At 35.0% G+C, this 27,131-nt stretch overlaps 1 protein-coding gene across 1 annotated transcript; it reads left to right on the forward strand.

Annotated features, from left to right (window-relative positions):
• The first annotated feature begins 676 nt into the window (after positions 1–676).
• LOC127837119 (uncharacterized) lies at positions 677–27,131 on the forward strand. The gene is made up of 14 exons (XM_052363952.1): positions 677–813; positions 6,899–7,092; positions 7,571–7,719; positions 8,245–8,286; positions 10,393–10,516; positions 12,676–12,783; positions 14,459–14,585; positions 14,971–15,099; positions 15,695–15,890; positions 18,796–18,934; positions 20,002–20,140; positions 21,514–21,629; positions 22,352–22,558; positions 23,187–27,131. The coding sequence occupies exons 1-14, from the start codon at positions 771–773 to the stop codon at positions 23,541–23,543; spliced, it is 2,070 nt and encodes a 689-aa protein (XP_052219912.1). The 5' UTR covers positions 677–770; the 3' UTR covers positions 23,544–27,131.

A 27,131-nucleotide genomic window follows, 5' to 3' on the forward strand; every position in this document is an offset into this window, starting at 1 on the left:
TTTCCATTGTTTATCGACAGGCGCATCTATTAATAGCCTCATATTATGAATGGACTGAGCAAAAATACTACGTCATGAAGACGCTGCAGAAAGTGGACTATTTTATTCATTCATAAACAATCTCCTCCGCGACACGTACAATACGATCATTGTTTATTGATTCTTTTCTATAAAAGCACCGTTCAAAACTATTGCATTTAACACGATATTTATATCATGTTTCCATTTGTGAATGAATATAATTGGAGAACTCAAACCTCTTGCATAAATTATACAACTCATTCTCGCGCGGATACGCATACTTAGTAAGCGGGTATTGGGCTCCTAGTAGCTTAGGCGTATCGACCTGAATTTTAGACTAACCACCTTAGACGGCCGCTAAGCGACCATCTAAAAAATCAGACACGATTTGAAGTTGTTCTTCAGAAAATGTGTGCTGTAAATTTTCACAATAAGGCTATTGCTTAGCTTTAATGTCATGATGGTGAGATTCATAACAAGTTTAGTAACCAATACTCAGTAATGTGATTCATTTTAGTTTGAAGGTTTAAATAACTTCCTGCTTCTCATTTCTCTGCTTTATGAGAGCTGGACTTATCTAGTTTAAAAGTGCAGTGAGTCAACATTTTATTGCGTTTCAGCATTGAAGGTACACTAAATGCTTATGGTTCAAAATCTTTGTATAGTATTGTAGTCTTATTTGTCCTTACAGCTTTAACACTTTTTTTTATCAATTTCTTTTATTTTAATAAATTTCATCTCAGGTCACCATGGCAAACCTGGATGAAGACACAGAGGTGAAAAGTCTGAAGAGTGAGTACTGTAAAATATCAACTATTTTTACTAACAAAACTTTGATATTTAAATACCTAATCTAAAATAATTACAATATTGAGAAAAGAAGATAAATGAAATTGATTGCCTTTCTTGGATTGAAACTTAGGTCCTTAAAGGGGCCTTTTAACGTTTTGATTGGCAAATTTGTATCATAGTTATGATATTTGTGAGGTGACAGTAAAACTGAACATTAAATTTTACCATGCTCTAAAATATCCATTATATGCATCTTTTGACGCTTTAAACACCTGAAATTATAAAGCGCTGCAATGTGAAACGATTGAATAAATTGGAGAGTTCTGTTTTTGTCGTTATATTTTGTGACACCACGAGGATTGCATATAGATAGTTTAAAATACATCATATTCTCTATGAGCACGGATGGCCTAGTGGTCTAAGCATTAGACTTTTACTCCATTGAGTGTCATTGGTTTGAACCCTGTTAAGGGTTACTTTTTTTTCTTTCTTTAATTTTATTCTTGTTTTTTACTTGAGCTATTTAGATCCAATGTTTACATATATCAATATTTAGCATTTAATGAAAAACTTCAATGCATGCCAAAATCTGCGAACATTTCTCTTTAAGGGGCAATTATAAACTCTCTTATGTGCTACCACTGGGCAATTCATGCTTTAGAATGTTGTATTTTAAGCAATATGTATGTTAGTTATACACACATTTTCAAGCTTATCATAAAAATCATTTCAACTTTATTATTGCATCAATTTTGATTAATAATAATCTATAAATGAAACAATATTTTATTTATTTTTGTCTATCAGGAGCATAATTGCACTTGTTTGAATATACAGCTATTTTTTGCCTTCTTTATAAAGTAGTTCTTTAGTAAAAAAGGCACTTTCCCAATTAATTATTTTTACAAATTTCTCAATTGCTATCCAAAAAAAATGCCCGATAGAAGGTTGCCAAAAAATTATATATTTAAAAAAAAAATAGTTAGTTTACCTCAGCAGCTCTATGGTTTGAACCTAAGTAAATATAATATTGACAACTTGACAACATTAAGTTATCAATTTTTAGCCGGATTTTTTTCGAAAAAATCTCGGCTTATAGATTGATGTTGTCGGGCGGGCGGGGGGGGCGGGCGGGCGGGCGGGGGGGCGGGCGGGCAGGCGGGGTGGCGGCGTGCTCGAAAATGTTAAAGTTCTTATTTCATGGTATAACTTTGGTATGCTTGGACCTAGAGTCTTCAAACTTGACATGAAGGTTGGCCAGGATTAACAGATGACCACTGGTCATTTCAAGGTCATTCATTTGAAGGTGAAGGTCACTGTGACCTTCAATATAAAAATGTTAAAGTTGTTATAACTTTGGTATGCTTGGACCTAGAGTCTTGAAACTTGACATGAAGGTTGGCCAGAACTAGTAAGTAACCACTGGACATTTCAAGGTCATTCATTTGAAGGTAAAGGTCACTCTGACCTTGAATGTTAAAATGTTAAAGTTGTTATAACTTTGGTATGCTTGGACCTAGAGTCTTGAAACTTGACATGAAGGTTGGCCAGAACTAGTAAGTAACCACTGGACATTTCAAGGTCATTCATTTGAAGGTCAAGGTCACTGTGACCTTGAATGTAAAAATGTTAAAGTTCTTATTTCATGTTATAACTTTGGTATGCTTGTACCTAGAGTCTTCAAACTTGAAATAAAGATTGGCCAGTACTAGAAGATGACCACTGGTCATTTCAATGTCATTCATTTGAAGGTCAAGGTCACTGTGACCTTAAATGTTAAAATGTTAAAATTGTTATAACTTTGGTATGCTTGGACATAGAGTCTTCAAACTTGACATGAAGGTTTGCAAGCACACTTAGATGACCACTGGTCATTTCAAGGTCATTATCCCCACGCTTTTTGAAAAAAAGGTGGGGATATTGTGGTGATCTCCGCCGTCCGTCCGTCCGTCCGTCTGTCCGTCCGTCTGTCCGTCCGTCCTGGCCACTATCTCCTCCTACACTAAAAGCACTAGAACCTTGAAATTTACACACATGGTAGCTATGAGCATATGTGCGACGGTGCACTATTTGGAATTTTGATCTGACCCCTGGGTCAAAAGTTATAGGGGTTGGGGTGGGGCCGCGTCAGTAATTATCACTCATTTTTTTAGGTTATTTTACATTTACTTCTTTATTTCTACACCGATTCACTTCAAATTGATACTGGACCTCACCTATGACAATACGGTCAATCTCAACCATGCATGGCCCCATTCCCAACCCTGGGGCGCCCCGCCCACATAGGCCACACCCACCAAAAATTTCCATTTACTATAATTTTTTCATTTCTACACGGATTCACTTCAAATTGATACTGAACTTTTGTTATGACATTAGGGTCAATCTCAACTATGCATGGCCCCAATCCCAACCCTGGGGCGCCCGCCCACATAGGCCACACCCACCAAAAAAATCCATTTACTATAAAAAAAATTTAGGTTATTTTACATTAACTTCTTCATTTCTACACTGATTCACTTCAAATTGATACTGAACCTCTCTTATGACAAAACGGTCAAACTCAACTATGCATGGCCCCGTTGCCAACCCTGGGGCGCCACGCCCACATAGACCACACCCGCCCAAAATTGCCTTTTACTATAATTTCTTCATTAATACACTGATTCACTTCAAATTGATACTGAACCTCTCTTATGACAATACGGTCAATCTCAACTATGCATGGCCCCATTACCAACCCTGGGGCACCCCGCCCACATAGGCCACACCCTCCCAAAATTGCCTTTTACTATAACTTCTTTATTTTTACACCCATTCACTTCTAATTGATACTGAACTTCTCTTATGACAATACAGTCAATCTCAACTATGCATGGCCCCATGATCAACCCTGGGGCGCCCTTGGGTCAAACATGCGGCGTGGGGATACGCGTCGGCCTCTGCCGCGCCATTTCTAGTTCATTCTAAGGTCAAGGTCACTGTGACCTTGAATGTAAAAATGTTAAAGTTCTTATAACTTTGGTAGGTAAAAATGTTAAAGTTCTTATTCCATGTTATAACTTTGGTATGCTTGTACCTAGAGTCTTCAAACTTGACATAAAGGTTGGCCAGTACTAGAAGATCACCACTGCTCATTTCAATGTCATTCATTTGAAGGTCAAGGTCACTGTGACCTTCAATGTTAAAATGTTAAAATTGTTATAACTTTGGTATGCTTGGACCTAGAATCTCAAACTTGACGTAAAGGTTTGCAAGCACACTTAGATGACCACTGGTCATTTCAAGGTCATTCATTTCAATGTCATTCATTTGAAGGTCAAGGTCACTGTGAACTTAAATGTTAAAATGTTAAAATTGTTGTAACTTTGGTATGCTTGGACCTAGAAGCTCAAACTTGACGTAAAGGTTTGCAAGCACACTTAGATGACCACTGGTCATTTCAAGGTCATTCATTTGAAGGTCGAGGTCACTGTGACCTTGGATGTAAATATGTTAAAGTTGTTAATACTTTGGTATGCTTAGACCTAGAGTCTTCATTTTGACCTTTGAACAATATTTCAGTAATTTAAGTATTGCATTGACAAAAACACGAAAGGTACTTTCCTGTCATTTAAATCAAAAATCCGGCTTCAATGCGGTCATCTCCGACCGCGGAACTCTTGTTAAGTATTTGGGAGCAAAAAATCTAATACACCAATCTCCCAATATGAAGCACTACAACATGAACTTTCCCCATTTCAGGGTTTTTCGAGCAAATTTTTCCCAAATTGGGCTGGTACCGGTACTTTCCCAAAATTGGCAAAAAAAATCGCTGATATATATAGTGTATATGTTGTTTTTGGGATCTGACAATATTTGGATAATTTATATCAATGAACGGGTTCCTGTTATATGAATAACCTTAGTTTAAAACCAATACATGAATAAAATGCACTTCCAATAACAAAACAATAACAAAATATATGCATTATAATATATTCTCTGTTACTCAATGCAACATAAACAAAATCAGAGCTATCTAAGAAGACAACAAGTTAAACAACTACTTTACAAAGGGAATTGAGCACATTTATCCATTTTTAAATAACCACTATTGATATTGAGAGATAAATTTTACTTTTTGAGCTAGCTAGTTGAACCCAATATTTGTTGCAGGCAGTCAGACTTCTGTCAATGTTGAGTCCTTTATTCAATAAATATTACATTAAATACATCTTATGTTTTTCAAAAGTTAAACTTTCACAGATTATATATAGTTAGTCAAAAATGGGCCAAAAGTGCATGGTACATGTATACACGCTTGAGTTAATGTCCTTTGTTACTTAAGATTAATATATAACATTGACATTATAATTACTCAGGATAGAAACTTATGATATGCACTAATCTTGCATAGTTTGCATATGAAAATTAAGACGGTAGAGGCTTCTTTTAATCCAAGCTTCAACAGTCTTTAATAGTTTTTCAATAACCTTGAGAGTAAAAGAGAAGTGAAATTTAACAAGACTGGACTAGAATCACTGTTATTGCCAGGATAGGGACTTTCAGCCAATCAGAATCATCGTTATTGCCAGGAAAGGGACTTTCAGCAAATCAGATTCACTGTTATTGCCAGGATAGGGACTTTCAGCAATCAGAATCACTGTTATTGCCAGGATAGGGACTTTCAGCAAATCAGAATCACCGTTATTGCCAGGATAGGGACTTTCGGCCAAACTTTATCAGTCTTCTGCAGCATGTCTGTGAGCATAAGATTATTAGTGAAGTGAAATTTCAAGAGGATCACACCCTAAACAAGAGTTTTTGCCATTTGTTTGTAAAAAATATGCAAAAAGGGGATTTATTCAGGATGGATGATTTATTTTTCATCCAATCATCACTTGACTTATATATATCTACGACCTTGAGATTTTAATTTAAAAAATATATAAGAAAAATCACGTTGTTAATCACCCCATGCTTTTTTAGCTCACCTTAGCACAACATGCTCGTGGTGAGCTTTTGTGATCGCCTTTTGTCCGTTGTCCGTCGTCCATTGTGCGTTGTGCAACGTCAACAGTTGCCTTGTTAACTCTCTAGAGGGCACATTTGGTTAGAAGATTGGTCTCAATGATATCTTGGATGAGTTCGAAAATGGTTACATTTGCTTTAAAAACATGGCTGCCAAGGGGCCGGGCATTTTTCCTAATATGGCTATATATGGCTATTGTAAAAACTTGTTAACACTCTAGAGGCCACATTTATTGTCCAATCTTCATGAAACTTGGTCAGAAGATTCATCCCAATACCGGTAATATCTTGGACCAGTTCGAAAATGATGCCGGTTGGTTGAAAAACATGGCCGCCAGGGGGCGGGGCATTTTTCCTTATATGGCTATAGTAAAACCTTGTTAACACTCTAGAGGCCACATTTATAGTCCGATCTTCATGAAACTCAGTCAGAAGATTCATCCTGATAAAATCTTGGACGAGTTAAAAAATGATGCCGATTTGTTGAAAAACATGGTAACCACGGGGGCAGGGCATTTTCCTTATTATGGCTATAGTAAAACCTTGTTAACACTCTAGAGGTCACATTTATTTTCCGATCATCATGAAACTTGGTCAGAAGATTTGTCCCATTGATATCTTGGATGACTTAGAAAATGGTTTTGGTTGCGGAGCATTTTTCTTTACATGGCTATAGTAAAACCTTGTTAACACTCTAGAGGTCAAATTTATTTTCCGATCTTCATGAAACTTCGTCAGAAGATTTGTCCCAATAATATCTTGTTATCTCAGGTGAGTGACTTTGAGCCTTTCAAGTCCTCTTGTTTAGTGAATAAGATATTCAAAATAAAAGGAAATCAATATCATTCCAATAATGTAAACAAGTTATCCACTTTACATTATTTATTTTAACATGTTTTAATATTTCTCTAAGGCTGCAATGTTCTAAGTATGAAATTCAACATTATTATTATTATTATTATTATTATTATTATTATTATTATTATTATTATTATTATTATAATTATACTTTCCTTTTGAAATATGTTGACATTGATATATTGAACTGTTTTAATTGATTTTGTTTTTACAGCTAAAGTCATGGCACCTGTGAGTGAAATGGACCCCTTTGTCAACATCAACGGTGCAAAAGAGAATGAACCATTGGCGGAAGGACTCTTGCCAGACTTGAGTTGCTGCGAGAAAAATAAACAATCAATCTGTTCTCCTAAAACATCAGTATCTATGATGAATCCAAGACTTCTGGTGCAATGTGACAGTTACCTGGTATGATTCGCAAACATTCCATATTGTTTTAAACATGTGTATAATGTCAGTCTATATTATACCAGTATTGGCTTTATTTAATTCTTCAAGAATTCACATCACATTAAGATAAGAATAACATTCAGATACAATTGAACACTCAGATGTAGTACAATTTCTTACAACTTTAGAATTTGTAGTTTGAATACAGCAACTCAAACCAAGTTAAACGTCGTGTCAAAATTAATTAAACATTCATGAGAAATAGCCAACTTAAAACACTAGCATCAATTTGTGGAAAACTCCAAAACTTGTGTCTGTCCCTTACCCTACATAATATTGAAATATAACCTCCAAGCTGGAAGAGGTTTTTCACTCCCTTTAAGTCGGAACTGTCTGACGGGTAAATTGTTCTCCCATGGTACAAGCTATGAACCGTTTAAGAAAATATGTTCTCAACATTATTATGTAAAATAATTTTTTATCCCTATATTTACAGCCCGCAGTCTCCCCGCTTTCTGATTTGAGACCAGTAAAACAAGCAAACAGAGTTCTGTCTTTTGAAAAGGGTTTTTATCATGATGATCTTTTTTTGCCTGGAGGCAACATAAGGCCTAAACATCTGTATGGAGAAAATGTCAAACAAAGGTGAGATTTAAAAACAGCAATTTATATAGGGTCCAATTTAACCCATTTATGCCTAGTGGACTCTCCCATCCTTCTAAATTGGATCAATTTATTTCCAAAATTAGGGACATCTAGTATATTTATTTCTATATTTAGAATATTTCTTAAAGAAATTCCTTTAAGCAAACAGTGCAGATCTAGATGAGACGCCGCATCATGCGGCATCTCATCTGGGTCTACACTATTTGCCAAGGCCTTTTTTCTAGACACTAGGCATAAATGGGTTAATCTAAACATCTTAGAAACTGAAATCTTTGTTTAAATAATTGTTGCAACTATTTGAATATTTGTTGTACTCAGTATTAAAACATTTTACAGTTTTCATTCTTTCATAATTGATATAATTAAGTGTTCAATGAATGTTCATATCTTATACAAAAATCGAACACAAAACTAATTTTTTATTTTATTTTGACTAATTTATACTTCATTGTCATAGTGTATACAGCGGATATATATGCCATAGTTTGTTTTGTTTTGTTTTAGTCAATTTGCTTCCTATGGCGAGAACCTCGTATTACTCAATCAGTAAGTTTCTCTTATATCTAACGGTTAATGATGACAAGTAGGTACTCAACACTCAAAAATCTACATACATTCTGACTAGAAACTTAATAAAAAAATTATTACATTATGTTACTTGAGATCATTGTAAAAAACATGGATTACATGTAAAAGCAGTTCACTTGTTATCCATTCAAACTTCTTTCATCCACTTAGACTAACTTTAATACAGTAATTGGATAAGTGGATAAATCATTATGAAAAGAATTAAGAATATAAATGCAGAGCACACTTGAATACCCTGCAACAATAAGAAAATATTCCTGATCTTATACACATTTTCAATATTTTCAAGTGAACAAAATACCTGTGTTTGCTTGGCTTATGCCCTTGAGATTTCATTTCTGTACAAATTGTTGTTATTTTTTATGCTCACCTGATTTATGCTCAAGGTGAGTTATTTTGATCACCCGATGTCTGGCGTCCGGCGTTGTGCTGTGTCCTTCTTTTTAAGCTTGTGGCGTGTGTCATCAACATATTGGGTTTTACCACATTTATCATAGAATCTGGATCAAACTTGGTCAGAATTTTTATTTTATCTGGACAAGATCTAAGCTGCGTTTTAATCTGGGTCAAATGCATCCAAAAACTAGGTCATGAAGTCAAATCTTAGAAAAACCTTGTTACCAATATAGAAGCCACATTTATGACTCATTCTTGGTGAAAATTTGTCAATTTTGTTTATTCTGACCATACCACGGCCAAGTTATGATCTGGGTCACATGCAAAACTAAATCACATGGTCAAATCTTTGAAAAACCTTGTAACCACTCTAGAAAAAACATTTATGACTCGTTCTTGATGAAACTTGGTCAGAATGTTTATCTTGACATTTTCTAGGCTGAGTTCAAATCTAGGTCACATGTGTCCAAAAACTAGTTTGGAAGGTCAAATCATTGGTCAAGCTTGTAGCCAATCTATATGCCACATGTAAGATTCACTCTTAAAATTTGGGGAAAGTAAGGTAAAAAACTAGATCACCTGGTAAAGTCTTCAACAATTTGTGTCCGTTAATTCAGGAGAGCACTTAAGGGCAATCATGGCCCTCTTATTTCTTCAATATATTTATGCCCCCCTTCGAAGAAGAGGGGGTATATTGTTTTGCACATGTCGGTCCGTCCGTACGTCCGTCCGTATGTCTGTCCGTCCACCAGATGGTTTCCAGATGATAACTCAAGAACGCTTAGGCCTGGGATCATAGGTACATTGATCATGACTCGTAGATGACCCCTCTTGATTTTGAGGTCACAAGGTCAAAGGTCAAGGTCACGGTGACCCAAAATATTAAAATGGTTTCCGGATGATAACTCAAGAACGCTTATGCCTAGGATCATGAAACTTCATAGGTACATTGATCATGACTGGCAGATGACCCCTATTGATTTTCAGGTCACTAGGTCAAAGGTCAAGGTCATGGTGACCCGAAACAGTAAAATGGTTTCCGGATGATAACTCAAGAACGCTTATGCCTAGGATCATGAAATTTCATAGGTACATTGATCATGACTCGTAGATGACCCCTATTGATTTTCAGGTCACTAGGTCAAGGTCACGGTGACTCAACTTAGAAAAATGGTTTCCGGATGATAACTCAAGAACGCTTACGCCTAGGATCATGAAACTTCATAGGTACATTGATCATGACTCGCAGATGACCCCTATTGACTTTCAGGTCACTAGGTCAAAGGTCAAGGTCACAGTGACTTGACACAGTAAAATGGTTTCCGGATGATAACTCAAGAACGCTTATGCCTAGGATCATGAAACTTCATAGGTACATTGATCATGACTCGCAGATGACCCCTATTGATTTTCAGGTCACTAGGATAAAGGTCAAGTGCCAAAAAACGTATTCACACAATGGCTGCCACTACAACTGACAGCCCAGATGGGGGGCATGCATGTTTTACAAACAGCCCTTGTTATTATACATATTTATTAAATATATGAAAAACTAGGTCTAGAATAAAATATTGGCAAATATTCAAACATAACATAATGTTTATATATTTCACAAATGTAAGGTATATGTGCAAGATTAATAACTAAGTGCCTTTGTTTTGTTTTCAGCTCCATAGTTTATGGCACGAAGAAAATGTGTGCAGATTTTGCTGCCCAGTTACATGCATCACCCCCTCCACTGTCAAAGACAACAGGAGTTATAACTAACCATGATGTCTATAAAAATATACAGGTGAAAATATGCTAAAAGCAACTATTAGCTATATATTGTTCTGTAATATATGTAAATAATGAAACCATGATGAAAATATCAATATACCGGTGAACATAATTATACTATTAGCTACGTTTAGCTATATATTGTTCTGTATTTAAATATATGGGAATATTGAAACCATGATGAAAATATCAATATACTGGTGAACATAATTATACTATTAGCTACTATTAGCTATATATTGTTCTGTAATATATGGGAATAATGAAACTATGATGAAAATATCAATATACCGGTGAACATAATTATACTATTAGCTACTATTAGCTATATATTGTTCAGTAATATATAGGTATAATGAAACCATGATGTCTATACAGGTGAACATTTACTATTAGCTATATATTGTTCTGTAATATTTAGGAATAATGAAACCATGATGTTTATATCAATATACAGGTGAACTTTTACTATTAACTACTATTAGCTATAATTTGTTCGGTAATATATGGGAATAATGAAACCATGATGAAAATATCAATATACAGGTGAACATAATTATACTTTTAGCTACTATTAGCTATAAATTGTTCTGTTATATTTGGGAATAATGAAACCATCATGTCTATATCAATATACAGGTGAACATGTACCAGGGCCGATTTTTTTACTGGGGGGGGCCCTACCGGGGAGGGTTTGTGAGGGGTCCCCCCTCCCTATATATATAAATATATATATATATATATATATATATATATATATATATATATATATATATATATATATATATATATATATATATACTTTTTTTAATTTGGCACTTTGCAAGGTGAATTTTAATGCTTATAAAAACGTATTTTGTGATATAAATTAATGGAATATAACAAGTAAATCAGCACATTTCGGAAGTCTTAAGCTTTAAACATTGGTGTGAATTCACATCAATATTAAAAGCTTTAGATTTCCGAATCTTACAGGTTTAAACTGACGATTATCCACATCAACTCTCGTATTGCTTCCACCATTTTTTTCACAAATCAATAACATCACAGTTTTTTTAAATCTGATTTTTTGGGAAAGACCTTGCCATTTTTTAGGGAAAAAAATTGTGCGAAATGCCTAATTTTTGGGGAAATAATGAAAGTCTTAAATAATCAATTTAACATATTTTACTGTTTTCAAACAAATTCAAGGAAAGAGATAATTTAATTATACAATATTTTCTACACTGGATCAGTTTAACTTATATAATGAGATCGATTTGTTGTTTCAATTTTCATTTTTTTACCAATAAGCCATTAATAGGTTGATGTTACTCAATTCTCTGTACTCAATTATTTTAAATACTGAATTCTGCCAAATTCTTATCTGTTGCTCGGCAAATTTATGAATCTGTTTTTCTTTTAAACAATTATGTTAACTATCTCATCGTAGTCTTTTTCAGTGATTTCCTTTCAAAAATTATAAATACTTAGTTTTAATACCTTTGTCAGTGTTTTTGTTCCGGTTCAAATTCTGGGCCCTATTCTCAATGCAAAAAGTATATATTGGGACTTACATATTCCCAATAAAAGGTTTAAAAAAAACAATTAAACTTTTAGAAGGCAAAAAAAACGTCTAGGGCCTTCTCAAAGAAGGAAAAAAAACTTGAGTCGGCAATTATCAGACCATAGTCTACGACCTCCTGTAGCAGTTGCTTCCATTCGCTTCACTTATCAAAATACATGTTACATCAACCATCGATAGATGAAGCATTCATGATCACAATGGGGGACTGATCGGGGATGTGTGTACGAGGCGATAAGAAAACGTTGCCTAGAGGCTTATCTCGATTGGCGAGCGTTAATCCCCTTGTTTATCAGGGACAATAAAACATAGCTGCTCTTTTGTTTTGAGGGAAAGTGTACTGTGGGCCCTTGCACGAGAGAAAAAATTGCAGTGGGCCGATTATTAAAAAAAGAATCATAGTTCGACAGCCAGCTGGGGGGGGCCCGGGCCCCTGGGCCCATGGCCTGGGTACGGGCCTGATGTACTATTAGCTACTATTAGCTATATGTTGTTCTGTAATATATGGCAATAATGATCCAGAAATACTGTCAGGATAGACATTCTTGTATAATTTATTATTCATTAGTGCCATGTACGTATTATAGTGTTTGATTATTATATTTTAGGAGATTTGTGGTGTTGCAGAGCAGAATAATCATCCTTTCACCAATGGTGGATTTGGAACTGTCTCATCCATAACTCTTTGTAATGGCCTTTGCATCCTAAGGAAAAGGGTATGTTTTTCTTTGAGATGATTTAATTCAAGATCCTGTTAATATTAGGCCTGAGGCTTTTGTTATGGAAAAGAAAGGGAAGGTCAAACTTGATTTGAAAGGTACACCTTTTTTTGTCCCCGAAGGAGGGCATATAGTGATCGGACTGTCAGTCCGTCCGTCACAATTTGCGTTTAGGTTTTGAAAAATGCTCATAACTTCTATGTCCCTTCAGATCGCAATTTAATATTTGGCATGCATGTGTATATGGACAAGGCCTTTCCACACCCCTACAAATTTTGACCCCTGTGACCTTGACCTTGAACTTAGAGTCCGCGTTTAGGTTTGAAAACTGCGTTTGGTTTTGAAAAATGCCCATAACTTCTATGTCCTTTGAGATATAACCTTCATATTTGGTATGCATGTGTATATGGACAAGGCCTTTCCATACGCACACAAATTTGACCCCTTGACCTTGAACTTAGGGTCCACGTTTAGGTTTTGAAATCTGCGTTTAGGTTTCAAAAAAAGCTCATAACTTCTATCAAGCGTTTATAGGGAGCATAAGTCATCCTATGGTGACAGCTCTTGTTTAAGTTATAAAATAAAATTAACACATTTGGAATGATATTGATTTTCTTTTATTTTGAATATATTTTCTTAATTTTTTCCCCACTTTGTTATTTATCAATTGTTTCATCAAATTTAGAGCTCCTGAGCTTTTTTGTTGGATTCAGCAAGTTTGTGTGGGGATCTAGCTTGATTTTGTATTTGGTTTATGTCAGGTCCAGGTGAATGTCACTGTTAACAAAAAAAGGCAAATGGCTTACTCTATAAAACTCTTCTTTTTAGCTTGGCTGTTTTTCGGAGAAAACCCGAGGTATTGTCATCGCCAGCTCGTCGTGTCGTCCGCTGTCCGCGTCGTGCTAAAACCTTAACATTTTGTCAATGTTATGAACGTTGGCTCTAAAATCAAAGGGCTTCCACCTACAACTTTGAAACTTCATATGTAGCTGCACCTTAATGAGTTCTACACGCCATACCCATTTTTGGGTCACTAGGTCAAAGGTCAAGGTCACTGTGACCTCTAAAAAAAATAAAATATTCTGACAAGCTTTCATTTATTAAAAAATGCAAGCGCAGCCGAGAGTTGGCACCCGTTATGGGGTGCTCTTGTTATATGTAGCTATATCACTTAAAATTGTGTCTAGGTTGCTTACATGAAGACCATGCTTGGGATTGCATTTGGGGCAAGTTGAATCAAGATCAAGGTCACTGTTACAAAAATACACAAACTGTTTCCTCACAATAGCTTGAGTTTGTATGTGGAAAATGTTCCAAAATTGTGTCTGTAGGCATGAGGCATAACTCAGGAATGCATTTTCAAACAGTTGGGTTAAGGTCAATGTTTCTTAAAATAGGAAAACTGTTCTAAGCTCAATAACTTGAATTAAAACCAGTTTGAGGGCAAGCAAAACCTCTTATTTACTTCAGAATTAATCACAGACAAAACACACATCTCAATCAAATGTCAAAGCTTATATTCAAACATGCAGAACTTTGTGTATATTTTTGTATAAACATTTGAAGAGAGTGTGCATTATCATTTTTACATTTAAATTAAGAATTAATACCATAACAAACTACACTGCCAAATAACACAATTCTAATAAGGCTATTTAACTCTTTTTTTTAGATAAAAAGATGCAATTTTTTAAACAATGAGGTCACTATACCTTGCTACATCAGACATCCTAACATCATGGATATCTATGGAGTTCTTGCAACATTTACACACGTGGACCTCCTTATGGAAAATGCTGGTAAGAAGCGCAGTCATATTGTATATAGCTTAGAGGATAAGTGGACCACCTAGATCAGTTGGCAGAGGGCTGCACTAAATATCTGAGGATTGCAGGTTTGACTCCCGGCCTAGCCACATAGCGTTTGTGGTGATTGGCATGAATACATGTATGTTTAAAGACAAAAGAAAACATGTTAAATGAAGCAATAATGTAGACATGTAGTTCCAAGTTTAGACATTATTCGTTAAGAATTTATCAATGAATTTTATGGCACTATGATTAATTTCTTTGGAAGAGAACATCAAATGTTGGTTTATTACTATGCAAACGAGACTAAATTGAAAAGTATTTCATATATTATGAATCATTTATAAATAATAAAAAATTAATAAAACTGTTTCAGGAGTGTCATTGATAGACTTCATGAAGGGTAATCGTCTAGATGACTGTATGATTGTGAGGTTCAGTTGGCAGCTTATCAGCGGTGTAAAGGAATTGGGGAGATATGGCTTTAGGCATTTAGACCTCAAACGTAAGTCTAGCTATCACTTGTGAGGTAATATAGTTTGGCTCGAGTCCTAAAGTCAGGAATTTACTGGTTGTTTTGTGTATAAGAATGCGGATTTAAGATACAGTTCACCATAAATGTGGAAATGTGTCCTGTGCACATCTGTATCATAATAAATGAGCCGCCTTAAGCTTCAATGATTGTTCTGCAATATGCGGCCAGTGTAGCTCTAGGCCAGTATGTGCATTGATGCAGTCTTGTCACTAGACATCTAGACCATCATGTGCATTGGTGCAGTCTTGTCACTAGACATCTAGACCATCATGTGCATTGGTGCAGTCTTGTCACTAGACATCTAGACCATCATGTGCATTGGTGCAGTCTTGTCACTAGACAACCCGATTGCGCAGGCTGATATGGAGATACGCTGGCTGCACATAGTATATGACTCATTTTCCATGATGCAGGTCAAAGTTCAATTCTCATGATTGTAACTACATTAATCGATTTGCAAATTTTTATTAACTATCCTCACATTCTCACCCTTCTGAGAGAAAATGTTTGCTTGTTGCATGCAATTCATGAGATTGTTACAATGTGCTGTTCAAACTTTTTACAGCCAACAATGTCTGCATATACCAGGACAAAGATGGCAGCCTAAATCTGAAGATTATCGACTTTGGGTCAGCAAAACTTGCCAGTGAGAGGAATGATTTTAAAGGGTTAACTCCAGAGTATATGGCTCCAGAGCTGTGTGTGGAGAAACTTGCAAAGTATATGGCTCCAGAACTGTTGTGGGAGAAACTCTGCATTATGTAAGACAATCTGATCAATTACATAGCAAACATTCAAGTACCATTTTGTGTATGACAAAGATTGTGAATGTCTTTGATTGTACATCCAAGTTAGGCGTAATTGGTCATTGTCGGCTCAGGTACTACTTAAAAGTACCATGTGTACTTGTAAGTATACCGGAATTTACCATTGGTATAGATAATATGCTTAAAGGCACAAGGGCCACACTTAGGGTACTTTTTTAGTATATTTTCTGTACCCCTCTTACTTTGTAGTATACTTAAAGGGGCCTTTTCACAGATTTTGGCATTTTTTAACTTATTCATTAAATGCTTTATATTGATAACTGTAAACATTGCATCGTAAAAGCTCCAGTAAAAAATCAAGAATAAAATTAAAAAAAGGAAAAGAACATTGCCCGGAGCAGGTTTCGAACCAGTGACCCCTGGAGTCCTGCCAGAGTCCTGAAGTAAAAACGCTTTAGCCTACTGAGCTATTCCGCCGAGTACACATACATGACGTATTTTATACGTTATATAAGCAATCTTCGTAGTTTCACAAAATTTAACGACAAAAACAGAACTCTCCAAATTATTCAATCGTTTCGCGTTGCAACGCTTTATAATTTTTAGGTTTTAAAATCGTCAAAAGATGCATATAATGGCTATATTAGACCATGGTAAATGTTCAGTATTACTGTTTCCTTACAAATATCATAACTAAAACGAAAATGTGCGAATCTGAAACAACTTTTTTCAATTTTGTCAATTTACCAAAGCGTGAAAAGATCCCTTTAAGAGTATCTGGGGTAGTTTTAAGTAGTTCCTGAGCTGACAATGACCAATTGAGCCCGAGTTAGGTCACACTTAAAGTAAAATTGCCAAATATAAGAAAACAATCCTAAGTGCTTTGCCAAGAAAATAACTGTCTGGCAGGAAAGGACTTTTAAACAATGCAGCAGAAACAATAATGATAAGGCAAAGTTACATGCAAGAATCAAGTGCCAATCTCCAAGTTTTAGGTCACAATTCAAGGTCAAAGGTTAAATATAGAAAATCAATCCAAAACCTATTTTATATCATTTTTCTGCTCAGCATGGATATATTTACAAATTGGATTTTAATGTTTATGTTTGTGGGAAAGACTGTATGATTGATGCAAAAATTAAATCCTTACCAACTAAACCTCTAAATCTCAAGGATAATGTCGCTCATGTTTAAATGCATAACCATATTGTGAAACTGCATGATACAACAGTTGTTTAGATTTAAGTAAATATATAAATCAAACACATAAAGGGGCTGATTTACAGTTTGTTAAAATGAGAAATTTCCAACTTTTTGTCACAGATTTTAAAAGTAAATGAGCTATGTACATCCTTCAGTGAAATAACACTAATGACAGAAACTCGTACTGAAAATACAGTTTCGTTTACAAATATTCATCATTAGAAATTGATAAAATTATAAAGCGTTACAAATGCATAACAAGTGAATAATTTGGATAGTTTTGTTGATATCCTAACATTTTGTGACAGTAAATGGATTGCTTATCTATATAAAGTATAAAGATTGGCGCTTACAATAGTGGCATTGATTGCCGACTAGTTTAGGCGTTAGCCTTTTACTCCAAGGATCAGTGGTTCAAGCCCAGGCGTGGATAACATTTTTTTCTTTCTTTTATTTTAATCTTATTTTATACTGGACATCTTTAGTTCCGATGTTTAAATATATCAATTTCAAGCATGCAATTACAAACTTCAAAACAAAACAGCAAGGCCCTTTTAAGGTGTGCAATGAAAATTGTGAAATCAATGCTTCATACACAAACATGTAAAAAAAAAACAACAGTTGACTGACTAATTATACCCCAACAAATGAAGGTTAGGGGGGTATATACATATAGGAGTGAACTTTGTTTGTCTGTCTGTCTGTCTGTCTGTCAGTCTGTCAGTCTGTCTGTCTGTCTGTCTGTCTGTCTGTCTGTCTGTCTGTCTGTCTGTCTGTCTGTCTGTCTGTCTGTCTGTCTGCCTGCCTGCCTGCCTGCCTGCCTGCCTGCCCTGCCCTGCCCTGCCCTGCCCTGCCCTGCCCTGCCCTGCCCTGCCCTGCCCTGCCCTGCCCTGCCCTGCCCTGCCCTGCCCTGTCTGTCTGTCTGTCTGTCTGTCTGTCTGTCCGTCTGTCTGAAGTGTCCGCTCTCTAATTCAAGTTGTTTTCATCCCATCTTCACTAAACTTGGTCAGAAGTTTTATCTAGGTGGATGATCTCAAGGCCAAGTTCGAACATGGGCCTTGCCTGGTCAAAAACTAGGTCACGGGTTCACTGAGTGCGTTTTAAACATTGAGCATGGCGTCTGATCTCTAATTGAAGTTGTTTACTTCCGATCTTCACCAAACTTGGTCAAAAGTTTTATATAGATGATCTTGAGACCATTTTCGAACATGGGCCATGCCGGGCCAAAAACGAGGTCACTGGGTCACGTACTGCGTTTTACACATTCAGTATGGTGTCCGCTCTCTATTGCACATACTTATCATGTGCTCTTCACCAAACATTGTCAGAAGTTTTATCTAGATGATCTCTAGGCCATGTTCGAACATGGGCCATGCTTGGCTCAAAACTAGGTCAGGGGTCACTGAGTGCGTTTTACACATTCATCATGATGGTCCCTATTTTTAGTCAGGGCTTACTCTGCCATTCGCCAAATTAGCCAATGGCTACAAATAAGGAAATTTGGCTACAAAAAAATCCACTTGTAATAATAGCTAATAGTACTTTTCATGCGCTCTTCATGTGGGGGTATTCGTCACGTCTGTGACAAAGCTCTAGTTTTTGATAAACACAAGATTGGAGCTGACATCAATTAACATATTGTTTCCATTCTTATCAGGCTGTTGTTATACTACTGTAATAAGTGGATGCATTTCAGGAACAAAAGTGAGAAGATAACTTCAGAAAAAGTGGACCTGTATTCTGCTGGACTGACAATACTGTATATGCTTACTGGGAAGCATGTCTTCAGACGCGTTGGAAAGGACATATCAATATATAAATCAATATTTGATCAGGTAATGCAACATTCATCTTACTCAGGATTAAAGTTTATGCAATCTTACAGAAACAAAATGATTTAAAGTTGGTGTATCTAAGAGTATGTAAGACTATTTCATTGACTTTTAATAAAGGCAAGATTTACCTAGAAGCATTATTAATTCAAGTGTACGCCTTTTAGCTGATTTATAGAAATTGCAAGCTATTCACCAAAACTTCTAATGCCAGTTTAAATATAACTTAACAAAAATATTTTCGATGACCAAATGTCACTTTAATCAAAGGTCAAGGCCTCAATTTTATGGCAAAGGTAAAATGGTTATCATGTTTTATTACAACGTTAAGGAAATTTGGAGTGTTATTTCTTGTGAGCAGACAATAATGTTTTGTTTATGAACCATGATTGTCCATCAATAGTAAAGGTAAAAAAATAAGGTCAAAGGCTGAAGTATTTTGCTTCATAATTTCTAAAAGCGTGGGTATTTTTTAATACTGCTTTAGTTGATTTATTCCCCTGACCAGAAATGTGTCACAAACATGATTTCCTAAATAATGTTTTTGTCCCCTACCGGTGAAACCGGAGGGGACTTACGGTTTGCGCTCTTTCTGTCACACTTTTCTGGATCCTGCAATAACTTAGAAAGTTCTTCATATTTTTTCATGAAACTTGAAACATGGATAGATGGCAATATGGAGATTGTGCACGTCATTTCATTTTGTTCCTACGTGAAGAATACCGGTGGCTATGGCAACAAATAGACTAGAAATATTGCTGAAAATAGTGGATCCTGCGATAACTTTAAAAGTTCTTCATATTTTTTCATGAAACTTGAAACATGGATAGATGGCAATATGGAGATTATGCACGTCATTTCACTTTGTTCCTACGTCAATAATTCTGGTTTCTATGGCAACAAAAAAAAATTGACTAAGGTAGAGTTTCACCGGTAGGGGACCACATTGCTTGGCAATATCTTGTTTTGTTTTGCTTCATGACTGATAATTATTTGGAAGCAATGTTATATAATCTTAGGAGATCAACTTATGTGCTGCTTGTGACAATATGTTGTTTAATCCAATACAGATTTGCCTGATCGACTTTTCCAAGCATATTCCGGAACATTGCCCTAAAGTTATTAAAGACCCCCTTGAAAATTTGTTGAAGAAAGATCCGAAAGAAAGATGGACAACAGAACAGTTTTTGGAAGCTTTACAAAGCAATGGTATGGAGAATGAAGTTATTATTTAAAAATTAGAAAAAAATGGCCACATAGTTATTACAAATTGATTTTCTTAGTTTTCAATTGTATATTGGTATGCTTGTCCGCATAAATGTTTTTTCTTTGCTTGTCTTTGTGTTTGTTCAAGTGTCACACAGGCTGTCACATACAAAAATAAACCTGAATTACTCAAGTAAATTCTCTACAAAGTGAATTAATTTAATATTTTATAAGTCTTAAGTCTTCTACCAGTTTTAATTGACAATTCTTTTGGTTTATTCTATGTTTGGAATGATCATCATGTGTCATCCTGTCCATTTGCAAAATGTGTTCCTTGAATTTCTTTAAAAGTACTGTCAGAAAAAACAACTGAAATAATTTTAAAAGTACATATCTTTGTTGAACGTTTTGAGAATTGTTTAAGGTAACTTGGTCTACTTATAAAGGGCCATTTAGAGATTACGCAAGGTAAAAGATCTGCCACCTGGTACTAAAAACAGAGCAAAGCTTAATTCATGTATTGTAATATCTCAATGATTATGAAGCTTGTAATGCCTATTTAGCTTGATATATGCTTCTTGTCTGTCTGTCAAGCCCATTCTCTGTTCACCCATCTGTCTGTCTGTCAGTGCTCAAAAAGGAATTCACTTGAAAAAAATAATAATTTAACAATAAAACTTACTTTATACATATAATAAATGAAGAGAGAATTATATCTTCCCCTCAATTGTTGTAGATGTCTAATGTCAGGTAAAGGTTCTAAACATAGGAAAAAACAACACTAAGTAATGCGCTTGAAGAGTGATGTTGGGCTAATAATGTATCCTGTTTTAATCAGCAGTTTATGACCTCATAGATGTTAAAAACATATGGACATTGCTCTGTGCAAAGGGAGTTAAATGCATGTTCGTAAAGTGTCATCCCAGTTTAGCCTGTGCAGTCCCCGCAGGCTAATCCTGGACAACACTTTACGCTTATATGATATTTTTCTTTCAAAGAAAGTATTTTTTTAGCAAAACTCCAGTAAAGCCGGAAAGTGTCATTCCTAATTAGCCTGCGGACTGCACAGGCTATTCTGGGACGACACTTTATGCTCATGTTTTAAACCACTTTTTCACAGAGCACGGCCCATATCTTAATGTTGCTTTGCTAAATAAATCATATTTCACATGTGCAGATAAATGGTAATTTCAAGGTAATGCACATTTTTTATTGATACGTGTTTTTTATTTTCGCCCAACTAGTAGGAGACTCGTATATTGAAAGCAATACTGACAATGCCTTGATCAATTGCATTAAACTTGATAGTGTTCTGGTGCAAATGTACAGACTATAATATTGCGTAATGTTTCATCATGTAAATTTGGAATTTGCAGGTAATTGTCCAGAACTCCAGGTCAATATACAAAAAGTGCCATGTAAGAGGAAAGCAGAAAAACAAACACTCAGAAACGACATGACAGATGGCAGTGTTTCCATGGATACACTTGAGGTATTACAACAAAACCTTTATGCAGTGGCGTCCTTTTCTGTTTGTTGTTTTTGTTGAACCTGTAGTTATAGAAAGCACGCATTGACACCTAGCCTGAGATTGTAGTTATAGATTGTAGTTGGGTCAAGGTCTGTGTTCAATGATATCAGTTTGGATGTAGGTTTCACACTGTAATTGTATGTAATTAAGTGTACATGCAGACCTTGCATGGGACTGCATTTGATGCAAGTCGGGTTAAAGTCAAAGTGATTGTAACTTTACAACTTATTGTAAAAATAAAAAACCTTTTGCTTAACAACTTTGAGTTTGGATGGTGGTGGTGCTCTCAAAGGTTATGTGAAGGTAGCCACTGCATATTTTGTTCCATTTTTTGCTGCCAAAATTTTGCCACATTGCTCACTGACCACATATTTGTATTTTTCCCCCGCATATTAAATTATCCTTTTGACAAAAAAAACGATCTGCTGCATTTATTTTTAATGAGGATTTATATTTAAAGTGAGTAAATATCCATTACTTAAGGTAAATCTAAAATCTTATATTCCTCCGTGTCAAGTTACTGCATAACCCCCCCCCCCTTGAAGGTTCTGGCCTCATTCCCCCAGTGGTGAAAATATGCCTTAGTAGCTTACATACAGACCTTGCTTGGTTTTACATTTAGGTAAATTGGTAAAATTAGTTGGAAACCTTAGTTCATGGCATTACCATGTTTCTTTTCATAGAATGAAACCATGGGAGTATCCTGTCCAAGGGAGAGCATGCCTGCACCACTGGTCGACCTTCATGAAGGCACGGTTCAAAACTTGCCCGCCACCAACTTCGAAGTGTATGGAATGGTGAACACGGTTTCTAAGGGAAGGAAGCCTGTAGCCAGGTTCAAGAAGCCTAGACTGGACCCTCAAGATGGTACGGAAAGGTCAATTTGCAAGGTAAGATCATGTTAAAAAGTATTTTCCATGATTTGGTCTGTGCGCTGTAAAAAGGGGCTTTATGTTTGTGTTTGAAGTGTCGTCCCAGATTTGCCTATGCAGTATTAGGATACTTTTCTTTTTAAGAAACTCTTCTGAGCAGAAATCCAGTTAAGGTGGAAAGTGTCATACCTGATTTGCCTGTGCAAACTGCACAGGCTAATCTGGGATGACATTTTACGCACATGCATTATCCTCCTTTACACAGAGCACGGCTCATTTATAAATTGACAATTAATAAATTTTCAATTGTTGAATATGGTAGGCTGTAAAAATGTGACAATTTTCGTCAAAGCTTGCTGTGTTATGTAGATTTCTCTGTGAAGCAATTATGTTTTTAACTCTTAAGTATCTATTGTATTAGAGATTCCAATTATCTCTGAAGATTTTCTATTAGTTTTTATTGTCAGTTTGATTTGAAATTAACTATTTAAACTTTATTTGTTTGAAATGTATATATATATATATATATATATAATTTACATTTAAAAAATAACTCTATGTAAATATTTTACTTTGTATTGGTTATTTATTGGTGTATTTTCAAACTTAAATATTTATTGCTTGATACCTTCTGTTTCTTTCATAGGCTCCGTATACTGAAGGATGGAAACCGACCGATTTGGTAGTGACGTTCAGTCAATCAGCAAAAGTCATGGATGATAAACCAACAGTTGTGGACCAAGCAGGGGATCAACATGCAGGACAGGAAGCAGATGAAAGTGGTATGTCCACTGGAGGTGTTACAGATGAGGGAGAAGTACATCAACCTACCACAGATGATGCCGTAGCAGATGATGTTGCTAGAAATGGGAGTATGAGAGACCCACCTGATGATCAACAAAACAATCGGTTGCCTTGTTTTGAAGAACTGTTGTCAGATATGGACAGTTCCAGTTCTATCAAATCAAGAGGGAGCGCTTCACATCCGAAGACCTGGGCTTAAAGAAACATATACTGTTAAACCATCATAATTCGTGGAACTTTTTTTGTTTTCATGGGTTGTCTAATCCACAAATTTAACACACAAACGTCAAAACATAACCAATGCTCATTACTATTTTTTTTCCATAATCACAAATCCATGATAAAATGTCCACAAAAAAGTCATTTCTTGAAAAAACACAAAATGTCATGCTAACGAATATAAATAATTTTCAGTATGAAAAAAAGTTGAGGGTATGCCTCACCTTAAGATAGTTGAGATCAAAGTATGAACCTCTAAGCATGCAAGCATTCTTTATCTTACTGTCATGATATTTTATCAACATGTAGTTTCTGTTTTGGCATATAAATGCATCAAATTTTGTATGGAACATTTTTCACTTTTTGTAATATAGTTCTTAGTTAAGTGATCTGCAAGTGATGTTTCTGCAATGCAACATTTGATGCCCCCCTTTGAAGAAGAGTGGGTATCTTGTTTTACTGGATGTCTGTCGGTCGGTCTGTCAGTAGACCAGTTTGTTTCTAATCAATAACTCGTCAATGAATTGACCGATTGGCTTGATACTTCACATGTGCATTGGCCTTGGACAGTAGATGACCCCTATTTGAATTGGAGTCACTAGGTCAAAGGTCAAGGTCACTGTCACAATAAGAATTCAAAGCATTTCCAATCAATAACTCATTAACTTATTGACCAATTGGCTTCATACTTCATCCGTGCATTTGCCTTGGACCGTAGATGACCCCTATTGAAATTTGGTCACAAGGTCAAAGGTCACTGTCACAATAAGTGTGAAAATCGTTTCCGATCAATAACTCATGAACGAATCGACCGATTGGCTTGATACTTCACTTGTGCATTGGCCTTGGACAGTAGATGACCTGTATTGAAAATGAGGTCACTAGGTCAAAGCTTAAGGTCGCTGTCATAATAAGTGTGAACATTGTTTCTGATCAATAACAAGTCAACAAATTGACCGATTAGCTTGATACTTCCCATGTGCATTAGACTTAGACAGTAGATGACCCCTATTGAAATTTGGGTCACTAGTTCAAAGCCTTGCTTGGGGGCATATGACTCCGTGGAATTCTTGTTATTTGAAGTTAGGTATTCAAATGTACATACTTGTCAGTAATTACAGGGTACATCTCTATGGCTATTGGTGCAACAAAGTGTTCTCTTTTGTTTAGATATTTTATTTGAATTGTAATGAAATATGTTCAATTCTGTTACATTTTTTCGACTAAAATTCATGTCTGGTTCCTCTCTGAAAATTATGTTTCATTACCAGGATCAATATTATGAAATGTTACTTTGTTGTTGTTTTTTTTTAAGTAGGTAAAAGTTTCATGACTGTTTGCGCTGCAAGGATGTTTCCGTAAATTCCCGATATATATTATGCTTCTCATCTCAAAACTCTTCTTTTTTTTGTCCCGCACTACTATAGTGGGGGACATATTGTTTTTGCCCTGTCTGTTGGTTGGCTGGTTGGTTTGTTTGTTTATTTGTTTGTTTGCTCCAACTTAAACATATTGCAACATTGAAGATAGCGATTTCATATTTGGCATGCCTGTGTATCTCGTGGAGATGCACATTTTGCGTGGCGAAAGGTCAAGGTCACCCTTCAAGGTCAAAGGTAAAAAAAACAAATCCAAGGGAAGTAATAAGCTTTAAAGTGAGATAATTATCTCAACCTGCCAAATGATAAAAAATTAAAATAAATCAAAGCACCAGACGGGGAAATAGTGTTTCTGACAAACACATTTCTTCTTTTTCATTACTTTGCAGTGGGTATAACAGAGTTTAATTTTCATGTCTTGAATTGAGTTAATCAGATGAATTTTGTGGTGTTTATTAAATGTGATTTTATTAAGTTTTTGTTTTGGCAAGCTGCATGAATTATGTAGTTTCCCAATAACTTTTAATGACGTACCACACATTGTTAAAGGGTTATATTTGATTGTTGTTAGAAAGTTATTATTTTTTATTGTTATGTTTGATACTCGATGTAACCAAACATTGAATAATGTTAATTCTTGTTTTGAAGGCTTTATGAATTTACAATAACATTTATAAAATATACTTGATTTACACATTTTTGCAACATCTTTTAATAGGCCATATTAGACCTGATTTGATTCCTTGCCATTATAATACAATCCATTCTTTTGTTTTGGAAATGTTGAATACACTGCGATTTGAATAATAAATTTTTTTTAGCATAACCCATATAGAAATATATGTCTTTACAATGCAATATAATTGAACTTAAAATGGAGTGATTATAATGTTACACTGGTATACTTGTTTTTGTATACACATTGTGATTGTCACTTAAAGTTTTTATTCTAGCTTTTGTATACACATTTTATTTAAACTTTAAGTTTGAAATCTAGCATTTGTGTACACACATCGTTACTGTGACTTTTAAGTTGTTATTCTAGATGTTTGTATACCGATTGTGATTGGGACTTTTAGTGGTTTTTGTATACACCTTTTGGGTTGGGACTTCAATTTGGTATTTTAGCTTTTTGTACAATGTATACACAATGTTAATTAGATTAAGAAAAGCATTAATTGATGCTGGGTTTTGTTTTTTTAATGGCCATTGTAGTATGTTTGTATGTATAAACATTTTGATTGGGAACTGATTTCAACAAGAATGATTGAGTAAGAATACTGAATATTTGTTGATGAAAACAATTATTTGTTCGGACACTACAAGAACTACATGAACACTTATATATTTTGTGCTAACATTGAGAAGTTGTTTAGAAATGAGTTATAAACACTGATTCGGAATGTGTGTATGAATTAATAGTTATATATGAACTGTAGAACACGCTTTGCCTATAGTAGGAAGATGTGTATGACATTATGTGTAAAAAAAGTGTCCATTTATGATTGGGATGAATGCATGAACGCAGATTATAAGTGTGTATATTTTAATTTTTAACCATATTATTTTAACTTGAATTTAGTATACAAGTGTTAATAATTTGTATGTTAAGATATTTTAATTGCAATGAATTGCATTTTAAAACTGCTTATTGACTGTAAACCAACTATTTTAATGCTGTTGCAGTTTACTAAATATTTCAGATTTCTTTATTCACTGTTTACCAGGTATTATAGTGCTGTTTTTTTTTTACTGTTTACCAATTATTCTATACATTTAGCTGTCTATTATCTGGTTACTAAGTACTTATATTTTTAATTTGTTCATTGGAGGTTAATTTAATTGATAGCAACCTGAATAATGTATATTTTATCGTCTACTGGTTTATTGATCATGTAATTTACACCAAGTTAATATCATGTTACAAGTTTTGTAATAATATATGGGTTTTTTATGATTTGTTTACTTTATTGAAGACCTTATATTCAGATAGTATTACATGAGCTTTTAGTTTAATTATTTTGGGAAAAATAATTTAAAAATAATTTCATGTATCAAGTTTAGAATATTTCTTCAGAAATTTCATAATGAAATTTTAACAATATGATTTTGGTAAGGAATTAGTAACCATTTACATGTAAATTGTTAATGAAGTCTTTGTGTGTAATAAAATGTCTTTGGAACGTGTA

The sequence above is a fragment of the Dreissena polymorpha genome, chromosome 7 (assembly GCF_020536995.1).
Source record: "Dreissena polymorpha isolate Duluth1 chromosome 7, UMN_Dpol_1.0, whole genome shotgun sequence".
NCBI lineage: Eukaryota > Metazoa > Mollusca > Bivalvia > Myida > Dreissenidae > Dreissena > Dreissena polymorpha.

Coding starts and splice junctions, on each gene's coding strand:
- LOC127837119 (XM_052363952.1), top strand. CDS start 771: ATGGCAAACCTGGATGAAGACACAGAGGTGAAAAGTCTGAAGA. Junction 14,586..14,970: donor CCTCCTTATGGAAAATGCTG/GTAAGAAGCGCA, acceptor AAACTGTTTCAG/GAGTGTCATTGATAGACTTC. Junction 21,630..22,351: donor TTTCCATGGATACACTTGAG/GTATTACAACAA, acceptor TTCTTTTCATAG/AATGAAACCATGGGAGTATC.